Genomic DNA, 11,759 nt, shown 5'->3' on the forward strand with positions numbered 1-11,759 from the left:
CGGGGGGGGGGGGGCGGGGGGGTTCAATTGTTTACGATGAGTTAAAAAGTCATATGGCACATATACAGTATACATACATGTCACAATATCAAAATAAACGGTAGCACCACCGGCCATGTATTACTACTATTCTAGCTCGCTAGCTAACGTAATTTCACCACTCATAAACATTAAAGAAAACGTTTTATAAAGTGCATTGTTTTTAAAGATGCAGAAGGATTTGCTTTCATATCAGTAATTTGAATAGTGCTGGAATAACATTTGTTTTAGCTTGGCCCGTAACCTCGAGAGCTACTCTACTCAGCCCTGCCCCCTCGGAGGAGGAAGTGCTCATGTGACCAAATACAACCAATCAGAGAAGCGCTGCTGCTTAAAGGCGCACTGCACTGAAAAACACCTGTGCACTCTGTGAAAGCCAGCGTCATAAAAGTGTAGGAGTGTGATACCTTCGGGATTTTTAGTTTAAAGTTTCAACAAACAGGTTATGTTTCTTAGACAGTGGCAATATTGTAAGACAAGGCAATTTATATTTTATTTCTACATCTCATTTAATACACAATGACCATTCAAAGTGCTTTACAAAAAAAAAAATCAAAATAAACATTAGATAAATAAGCTAAACAGCTAAATAAGCAATGAACTGAATAAACGAATAAAATAACAATACAAAGTAAGTACTAAAATTCATTACAAATAGATTACAAATGTATTTTAAACATTTAGAAAAAACGAGCAGACTATAATATAATGACTTGGACGCAGCAACGCACAGTGCTCACTCAAGTTCAAGTGCACAACTAAACAGGTGTGTTTAATGAAACAAACAAACAAATAAAAAATGATATCACTATTGTTCAAATATTTTGAAATTAAGTATTTTTTTCCGAGTCATTCTGGCACACACAAAGGGCCCTGTTTTGAGTTGTTAACATGATTTTGTACGCCAGGAGACACTGTTATGCCGCTCTACAGAAAGTCTCAAAGGGGGGGGGGGGGGTGTATCCTTGCACTGCACTTGCTTTATTAACTTCTTTTGAGTCTTAGATTTCCAGCTTGTTAACGGGGATTAATGGAAAGAAATGTAATAATCACATCATGTGTAAAGAGAACACAGAGATGCCAAACAATTCCAAAGCATCACTTTATTCTGAATGATTTATTATTATAAATAGCATATAATAGACGGTAGCAAGTGATTTTATTATGAGGAGAAATATAGTATTTTGAACAAGTTGGGTCTTGCTTTCTGACTCACACATGGGCTGTACTGTAGCTGTTTTGTGATCATTGACTTGTTGGTGAGAACTGCAGTGCTGCATGTAAACCATTCCACAGTCATGCCACATGCATGCATACAGTAATCACTTCAAGACTCAAGGGATGACAGATCAAAATATACAGGGGTTCTCATGAATAAATAAACTGCAGTCTCACTAATATTGTGAGCCTTTCTGTCATTTATATTCAGTGCCACCAAGAATACAACACAAGAATTCAACAACAACTTAAAGACTACAGTAAAGATTTAGTCAATGTTTAAATTCTTAATTAATAAACTATTCATTTTATTACACTTTTTATTTATACTTTTATTTACTAAGTCATGTTTAATTTAAGTAAGCCTGGCACAGAGCATGCCCTCACTCTTTCTCACGGCCTCTCATCCCTTCTCTTCCTCTGGGCTCACTCGATCCCTCTTTTCCTCTGTTTGAGCCATAGGGAGTAATGACACAGTGACCCACTTTGTGCCCCTGGCAGGCCTAAAACACTGAACCCACAAACACTAAACAAAAAGCAGATAGACATTAAGCATGCATGGGCAAGCAATAACTCTGAAAGCTTTGCTTTGTGCATGGTATAGGTGGGCAAATGTTTCCCAACAACATAACCTAATAATGATACAACACAGCTGAAAACAATGACTTATGATTTATACATTTCTAAATACATTCTAAAAATAATAATAATAATAATAAAAAAAAGCTCCCTTCTCATTTACCCCCGGATTCACAGACAAGGCTTAAGCCTAGTCCCAGACTAAAATTTAATTCTGAGCTGCTTCAACTGAAAGAAACTTGCACTGACTGATGTTAAAGTATATCAGTGCCTTTGTTTTGTCTCAAGATGCACACCAGTAATGTTTTTTCTAAGGCATGTTAATAAAAAATTACTTAAATGTCCTAATTGAACTATTGCCTAGTCCTGGTTTAGTCTAAGCCCCGTCTGTGAAACCAGGCCTTAAAGTTGATCAACACAACTACAATTTTTATAGGGTTGATTTTTGTTACATTTTTATTACGATTTTAACTTTTAGATTTATTTTTGTTATATGAAAGTCACATCTATTTCCACTCAATTTCAAATGGCATTTATGTGTAGATTTTAATGACTTTCCAAAGTTAATAGAGAAATGAAACAAATGTTTTTAGAGTTTGAGAAGTGGATTTTAGGATCAATTGTTTTAAATTAGGCTGGAAAAAAGAGAGATAAACAGCAATTGTGTCACAGACCAATGTTCGGTGATCATTTTATCTCTGTGTTCTTTTTTAATATATATATATGTGTTTTTTAGTTTTAATCTTTTTTTCTATAATTTTGGAAGTAGATTATGAGCCCAATCCAATATTTTATGGTTTTCTTAAAAGACTAGACACCAAAGACGTTGGGAAGAGTGTTGCGCTAATGCTCTAATGCTAATGCAATATTTATGTCCTTCATATCCTCTCTGAGTGCACGTAATTTTAATGGATCTGGAAATGCTTTGTGATATCCATTAGAAGCTTCCTCTTACTGTTGAATGTTGTGGTATCGGTATGCAAACAATGCAAAAACTTCTTTCGGTATGCAAACAATGCAAAAACTTATTCAGTTTCAGCAGTGAAGCTTCTACAGTTTATATTACAAAATCTTCGAACGTGCAAAAAAAAAAAGGTATAATTTCCCGCTTGCGATGAGAGCAGCGCTTTTGTGGTCATTTCCCGAGCTCGTACGTACTGGGTGTATCCGCTCTGTCAATCAAGACTTGCTCAATCCGTAAGCCCCGCCCCTTCAGTTCTCGGCTCCGGTGCAGCACACGGACTGTCAAATCACCGCGTAACTTTGCTCAATCACTGGATTAAACATCACTTTTGGAGTACAAAAACTTACTTTTCCGGGGTGTACCGTTATCGGACCAGTCTTGGATGAGATGGAGGTTTAGGAGGCCTGATTGTCGTTGTAAAGAGTAAGATTTGGGTTATATTCAGTGTTTGATGGCTGCTGGGGATGGAGCCCAGCTGCCGGCGACCGTAGCGGCCAGCAGGAGCGTGGAGAAGGCGCTGGAAGAGGCTGCGTCCAGCGGAGCGCTCATCCTCTCCAACCGTAAACTAAAAGAGTTCCCCCGCACCGCCAAGAACTATGACCTGTCCGACGTTACACACGCAGGTAAGACTTAAACAAAGCGGTCACGGAATGAGCGAGAGGGGGAGGAAATGGATCAGTGCATTTAATGTCCTTTGTTTGAGTGTCTTCTTCACCTGCGCCCCTTCTGCAGGGGTGTACGAGCACCACCATCATCACGCCCGACCCAGAAAAAGCGGATCTTTTACTTTATTGTAGGAAGCAGATCATCTGATAAGTTCATTTAAGTCCTCGCTTTCGTTTCTACAGAACTCCATCACTGCCCACACATCAGCTTATTGTGTTTTTAAAGCCAGGTTGTTGAGTTTGAGGCTGGTGTGTTTGCTTTACAAATTGAAGACATCTGCGCTGTGCTTCTCTTCCTGTTGTTGAGGTGGAAACTACATTCAGGCTGAGCCATCTTACCACAGACCCACTGCAAAACTTCACATTTGATCTGAGTGCAGTGAAAAGCCAGCAGAACTGGTGATATAAAATGTTATTGTTGTAGTCAGCTCATTTTGAGTGCACTCTCATTGGTAGGGAGCTTGTTGAGAACCATCTTGCCAGCAGCACTAATATGACCATCTGCTCCACTCATACAAAGTGGGTAGGCCTATAAAGCAGTTTGTCTTTGAGCCATTGAAACCCCCACGTGCACAAGCTCTGATGTCTAATAGAGATGTTGCAGTGCATTTAAAATGTACTTTGGGCTAAGCGACGATAATATCTGCATGTGGCATTTCATGCCATTTACTGTCATTTCAGTTCTCGTACCTCTTTGCGACCCACAGCTGGAGTTATTGAGAAGTTAGACCATGCTGTAATAATCACTCAAATGCATTAATTTAGCTAAACAGTGCTAAAACCACCAGAATTTCTGTGCAGAAAAATATCCTGACATTCACATACTGATTATGTAATCATTGTTTAAATGCATTATTAAGATTGTCATAACCCAGTTAAGACAATATTCGAGATTCTAGCTGGCAAATGGCTGTATTCTTCAGATTATTCACTGTAACTGAACATCCAAACCAAGGTCATTCTGTGAGATGTTAGAAAAAGACAGTGGTGACAGTGGTTGAGCTCCTGAACCAAACACATGTTTGGAGCGAGGAAAAGGCCTACGTTTTCGAATTCATTGTGCTCTGGTATGCCATTGTTAAGGACATGAATGAGAATTGTTTTGAGTTCATTAAATCAAATGTGGCGTAATAAACAGCGAGAACGAGCATCTCCAGTAGGAAAATTAATGCACATGTCATAATTTATTCAGAATATTCTGATTACATGTACACAGGAGGAATAATCCATTGTTGTTGTTTTTCAGAATAAAAACTTAACCAAAAGACACTTTAATCAGATCAAATGTTGTGCAAAATAGTAATTGAGAGGAACACATTCAGATTAGAAGTCAGGCAATACAGTTTTCACTTTCTCCCTTCATAATCTTAAATATTTGGTGACATCATTAAGGGTGATTTATTATGAATCTGTTTAAGAATACTGACTCATATTGATGGCACTGCGTAGCTTGAGACTGAGTTTTCTGCTCTATAGTTCAAGTCTTAGGTTTAGATGGTCTAATATCTTATTTTTCTGTGGAGGTTTTTCACATCACTTTTCTGCATGGATAACCATGTTGCCTTGACAACCGTACTGTACATCTGACTCTCCAAAATCCAAGCGCCAGTTTGGGATCAGTATGTGGGTGCCGAACTATTCAAGAGAACTAGGCCTGAAACTGCCATTTATAAATGCTAGAAATCCAAGCATAGATCCAGTGTAAAAAAAATCATTCCATAATAATCATGTTCCAGAGACACACCTACCATCAGGTGGAGAATGATTACTAGGTGTTGCTCACATATTACTGGTTGTAGTTGCAGCGTGTATTTTAAGTGCACTTGAAGGTAGGTGGAAGATGATAGTGTCTCGTTTTTGCTAAGGAGGCAAGGATTGATGGGCCTTGGTTTGTTCTTTCACTCTCTTCAGTCTACACACACTCATACATAGTTACATTATTTTCTGAAGCACCCTTTCCAGTATGGATTAACTACCCCTCAGGAAGGTCAGGGATTCAGTCTTGCTGGAGGTCCAGTTCGGTGATGGACAACAAAGCTCAGGCTCATCAATCTTCCCCGAAACCCTTAAAAACAGACCTCTATACTCATAACCAGAGTAATAATATAGCCGCTGTTGACTTTACCCTATAACAATAGCACAAGCTAGACTGTACCTCAGCACTTTAGGGTGTGATGATGACGTCCCAGTCTGCCTTTGTTTTCAGCGTCCCAGAGAAGTGAAATAAATTTTAAAGAGGTGCTGAAAGATGGATGTAGAGAAAGCTTAAGATAAGAGCGTATGAAAACAGAAGGACCTCCGCAGAAGCAGCTCTTGAGTGGAAAATGTTCTCGGGACATGGGCACCAATAGGATCCTCCAAATAAAATCACAGTGAATGTGTTTTTGTGTGTGCATTAGATGAAAATATTTGTTTCCATCCAGCTCCCACATACTTGTGACCATGCCTGGGGCATGAACGTCATGTAGCCCGTAACACAGTGTTTCATTCAGTGGGACACACTCCATACCACAACTAAGCCTCACAGCAGCTGAGAGAAAGAGGGGAGGGACAGAGGCCTTTTTTTTTGATAAAACAAGCTTGTGGACTGCTCCCATTGTCATGATATTCCCGAAATAGGAACCCTCCTCTTTCCCCCCAACTGCAGTCCCATTCGTTAAGACCCCTCCTCCATTGTCTGAGGCAGGCTTCTCTCTCTCTCTCTCTCTCTCTCTCCCCCTTGCTCTCTCTCTAGTTTTTATCTCTTTCTTTTCTTGGTTGGGTGAAGATTCCCATTTATCCAGATCATCAAAGAAGGCCTTAAATTTGGTGTCGGTTGGATGTTTTTCAAAGGACTTTCTGAAGATGGTCTAGATTATATTCTACAAAACACTCTCCTCATGGCTTATTTCCATTGATCTGTTATCCCCCATCAGTAATGTTTCCTCTCCGACATTAGCCTGTAGGCATGGCTGTGTCTGGGGCAGTGAAAGTCTGGACTGTCTGGATGTTGGACTAATAACGATCTAGTTTTTTGGCATACATTCAGAGCTGCATTTGACTATCTGTGTCAGTTTTGCCTGTTTGTTCAGTAACTGTAACAAACAAACGAACAAACTCCTTAAAGCGGCCAGCATTCATTAGAAACGTCTAGACAATTAAAAAAAATATATATATATTGTTTTTGTGTTTTATAGATAAATACTTATGATTCATGTGTGTTGATTCATGTTCACAGGCCTCATGCACCATTTTTCTTTTTTTGAGGAAGCTCAGGCTCACTACACGAGATAAGACAACATGACAGAAAAGAACTGAGTTTTAATCATTCTAATTCAATGAGAATATGGAAGACCACACCACAGCTATAACGATAACAATATAGAGGAACAATACCATTGGAATCACTTTAATTTTTGAGGGGCTGAAAAAGATAAAAACATTGTTTTAAAGAGCTTGAGAATTTAAAGAAGCAGCTAGATGACATAACTGCAGCGCACGTTTATATTAAACAGAACATTATTATATTAGAGATGGAGTGGACGCTATCATTATCGTTATCATCATTATAGTTATCGTTCTTGCTGTGAATGGGGGAATTTAAAGACTTCACCCAAAAATGAAAATTCTGACTTACCTTCATTGTTACAAACCTGATAGAATTCCATCTTTGAAATGCAAATGCAGATATTTTTCATAAAAAGATTTCTGTCCCTCATTTGAATGTCCATTGGACCAAAACGTTGACACTTAAAAAAGTTCATTAAGACATTGTAAAAGTAATCCATATAAATCAGGCTGTTTAAGATCATTAAAAACCTATTAGTCCAGGGCCCGTATTCACGAAACATTTTATCTTACCACTAAGAGTTCTCCTAAATAGCAGTAAAAGTTTTTAGCTAAGAGTTTTCTCTTAAAACCTATTCACAAAGATGCTGAGACAAACTTTTACTAAGGAATAGACAGAAGTCTTAAAGGGGTCATAGGATGCGATTTCAATTTTTCCTTTCTCTTTGGAGTGTTACAAGCTCTTGGTGCATAAAGAAGATTTGTAAAGTTGCAAAGACTAAAGTCTCAAATCCAAAGAGATGTTCTTTATAAAAGTTAAGAGTCAGCCACACCTACCTAAAACGGCTCGTTCTAACACGCCCCCACATACCTACGTCACTATCTGGGAAGGTTTGCATAACGCTGCCCAAATGTTCACTGTGGACGAAGCAGAGTCCAGCCCGGGGTCGTCACATGTGGTTGCCGCAGGCATCACAGTATGGTAAGGGACGTAACTTTTCTGTCACACGCTTGAGGAATTTGGCCAATCACAACGCACTGGATAGCTGGCCAATCAGAGCACACCTCACTTTTTCAGACCGATGAACTTTGTAAAAATCGACACGTTTCAGAAAGGCGGGGCGTAGTGGAGAAACAATAATGTCCAGTATGTGGAAAATAATGTGTTTTTTGAACCTTAAACCACATAAACACATTTCATTTCACCAAATACACAAAATAATGTTCTTTTTAGCAGCGTCATATGACCCCTTTAAACTAAGAGTAAGGGCGGGGTTGACATGGTTGCTATGGATGATGTCAGCATACTTACTAACTATGCACACAGTCATTGGCTGATAGTCTCTGTCAGAGATTTATTCATAGAAATATTGTAGAGTGCAATATTATGTTGCCATATTATAAAATAACGTTTTAAAAATAAAAATGTTAATTGCCACATTCAAATAAAGATTTTAAAATGCAGGCTAAGTGTCAGCCTCTTATATGTAGGCTATGTTTCTCGTAAACAATTAGTCAATATGCATTAGGGCTGCCCTCGACTAAAGATTTTTCTGGTCGACTAGTAGTCGTTCATTTTAAGCATTAGTCGACTATTAGTCGCACTTTTATTAATAAACCATATAAATCATAATAATGAGCCTTTAATTGCCTACATAGCCTAATAAGCGCTCAAGCGCACGCAAAAAAAAAAAAAAGGTTTCCCACAGTGCACCGGCAAATATAGTAATTATGAATGTGTTAGGGAAAAACAGCAAGTACACTGCATTCATGTTTTAATAATTTATTGTAACACTAGTGGTTTCTGTTTTCGGATTAAGAGATGAAGTCGGCAACACTGACTCTCCGCAGTATGCACCTGTATGCATGTTTCATACGGATTACATAATCTGAGAATATTTGTTTTCTATTTGAATTGGTTCATTTAAAAGCTTCACTCTCTATAGATATATGTTTCATGTCTGTAATAAGGCAAGAATACATGGAGTTTCGAAGGGACGTGCTCAACTTCACTGAGTCCGAGACGGCAGAAAGTGCATCCTGTTTGCTTTCATTATTTTACAAAAGCACAACATTTCGTTGTTATTCCGAGTGCACACGAATAAATGTAGAGTCTTTACAGATACAAAAGATGCATTACTCTTATCTGTATGACCAAAAATGACAAAGTATTTTAAGAGCCAATGATCGCACCGGCGCCTCCATCTGTCATGCAGTAGCCCAAGCGTGCTAATGTTCAGCTTCCACACTCCGCACAAACTCGTTAACTGCTCACTTTTTTCTAGGCTAACATTAGATTGAGCTGCCATGTAAAGTTGCTACATACATATTTCAGATGATAAGCCATATTTGAGGTCGATGAATGTTAGGTGAGCATATGGATGTCCTGCCCGATGTACTATGCTATATATTACCACATAGACCAACCGTTAACGATTTGTCCGTCACGGACTGCGTGATTTCGCCACTTTGTGTGGAATTAATTTTTTTCTGCGACTAATGAAATTTTGGCCTCTTCTCGTCGACTAACGGTTAGTCGACTATTGGGGGGCAGCTCTAATATGCATATAAACGTCTCGGGTTACTTATGTAACCATGGTTCCCTGAGTAGGGAACGAGACACTGCGTCCTCTAGGGGTCGCTATGGGGAACGCCTCGTCGTGACTCGTATCTGAAGCATACATTGAAAAAACACCAACTCGTTGGCCGGCGACAGCCATGACGTCACTACCGGTGCGACTACAGTATAAATCGGTGCCGGGAGCTACACATCGTTCACTTCTTCGTCTAAAGCTTGCGTCCGCAGATAACCTCCAAACCAAAGCCGATACCTTTTTAAAAGCTCATTATCGTTAAATGTTTCTAAAATGTTTATATTCCGAGGCAGATTGCTGGCAACAGCCATTTTAGGATAGTTCAGATTTGGTCTTAGTGACTTAGGAGTCCTCTTCACTACTCCTAACGTTTCACAGATTTAGGAGCTAGTTTATACTAGTGTAATACTCTTAGAACAAAAATTTAGGAGTCTTAAATTTAGGACTGACACACCCATTATTTTTAAGATGTTCTCCTAAATCAGCGAGTTATGAGCTACTTTTAGCCTTAAGATGTTTTGTGAATACGGGCCCAGATGTACACTTTGTTTAGATCTGGGCTCAGTAAACACTGACCTGTTTTTTATTTTATTTTATTGAATCTCATTTAATTTAAAACTATCTCCTTTTGTGCTGCGTGGGTCGTACAGAGTTAAGAGAGATGTGAGCAGTTGATCTGCGGAAGCTGTGACTTGATTTGACTGAACAAATTTAGACAGAAATGCATGATTTCTCCCACAGTATCTTAGACAACCATATTTTTAATGGTAGTTTTGCAGCTTTATTGTCAAAGATACAAATAATGTTTTGATACTTTATGAGGGGCACTTCCCCATCAGTTTGAATGGGTGGTTAAAAGGAATAATTTTTCCAGATAAAGAGTTTGGTGGTATTGTTTCTTCCTGTTTTATTTATTTATAAATTTTTTGTTATGTTCGTTTTAATTCAGTTCAATTCATTTCAAATTTATTTGTATAGTGCTTTTCACTATACACTTTTCAAAGCAGCTTTACAGAAAATGCATGTGTCTACATTACATCTTAATGCCGTCATGCATCACAGAGCTGGACTGGTGTATCTTCAGTTTCTTTTTAGGACTAAAATAGTTTGAAGGATTCAGTCCACACCCACACGTTCGTGACATGAACTGACAACAAGGAAGTAAACATGACACTGACTGCCTTTCCCAGTCAGGCAAACATCAGATCCCATACACACAGTGTGACACAATGACCATTTCATAGCAAAGTTGATGCGTGTGACTTATTCATGTGGGTTATGCAACAAATCAGCACGTCCATACAACACAATCTTTTCACATTTGTTGTTAGCAAAAAATCTTAAAACCTAGTGTGCAGCATCTTTTTAGTTGTATGATGTTTAAAAACAAATGCTGTCTAGGTAGGTAGCTCACTCGGTTTGGTTACAATCCCTTATGTTTTATGGGTCATTCAGATCCTTTTTTCATAAAAGTATTTCCTGATGTGTTAGGATGTGGTCAACCTTGCACATTACTAATGAATATTAAACATCAGGTCATATTTTGCCTATGCAAATGAACCTCTCAGATTCAGAGATAGAGAGGATTTTTTATGAATTCAGCTCTGATAAGCACAAGCTCAAGTTTGTGTGGTTGTCTTTTTTATGCCATTATGTTTTGAGTGTTCGCCAGCTGTGTTTTCTACGAGTGTGTGCTTCCTTTCAGTACCAGCTGTTGGAGTGCGTATGTGCGTGGTCATTTAACATGTTTAGATCTGGAGTGCATATATGTGAATAATGCAGATAATTGTCCATGAGTGAGAACTGAGTGTGACTGCGCCACAGTGTTGTTCTGTTTCCCCTTGCAGTTGCATTTTTACTACACAGCCACAGGATGTGGGCTCCTCGACTTCAACTTCTGCTTCTCCTCGGCGACAAACTTTCGGCTCCCTCCCTCTTTTTCTCTCTCTTCCTCTTCCTCTCCCTCACACTTTTAAAGCACAACAGATGGTCAGAAGGTCTCAAATCTCAAGAGAGGAGCACAGCTAGAAACCCTCGACTTATGATTGCTATATTGCTTTTTTTTTTTACAGATCCATTATAATGAAAAACAAGATGGCAATCTCACGGATGCTGTATTTAATATCACTCTTCCTGCAGCAGAGACCATTGCAGACTCACAGAAACTCTTCTCAGATTTATTCCTGTAAGAGTTGTAGAGCTATTTTTGCTGTGTGACACTTTTATTTAACTTTTTCACATCTTTCTGGATTAGTCGGGTTGCGATAACTGGCACTTTATGCTTTGTTTGTGGAGTTGTAACAAGGTTCGAGTATGCTGAAAAATTTGTGCAAGTCTTGTATGTCTCTGCTTTGTCCTATAACTTTAAGTAACTTTATCCCGGTTTTCAAGGATTGTAAACTAATATGTGACCCTGGAGCACAAAACCAGTCT

The 11,759-nt window shown here is 38.7% G+C and overlaps 1 protein-coding gene across 1 annotated transcript in view; it reads left to right on the forward strand.

The window, feature by feature from the left end:
• The first annotated feature begins 3,057 nt into the window (after positions 1-3,057).
• The window catches only part of LOC107570236 (leucine-rich repeat and calponin homology domain-containing protein 4-like), a 41,947-nt gene continuing 33,245 nt past the window's right edge, over positions 3,058-11,759 (forward strand). Inside the window, exon 1 of the mRNA XM_016256446.1 lies at positions 3,058-3,423. Within this exon, the coding sequence (XP_016111932.1) occupies positions 3,252-3,423 (172 nt within the window). The 5' untranslated portion in view covers positions 3,058-3,251. The remainder of the gene's footprint in view (positions 3,424-11,759) is intronic.

The sequence above is a fragment of the Sinocyclocheilus grahami genome, unplaced genomic scaffold (assembly GCF_001515645.1).
Source record: "Sinocyclocheilus grahami isolate Dianchi unplaced genomic scaffold, SAMN03320097.WGS_v1.1 scaffold1430.1, whole genome shotgun sequence".
Taxonomy (NCBI): domain Eukaryota; kingdom Metazoa; phylum Chordata; class Actinopteri; order Cypriniformes; family Cyprinidae; genus Sinocyclocheilus; species Sinocyclocheilus grahami.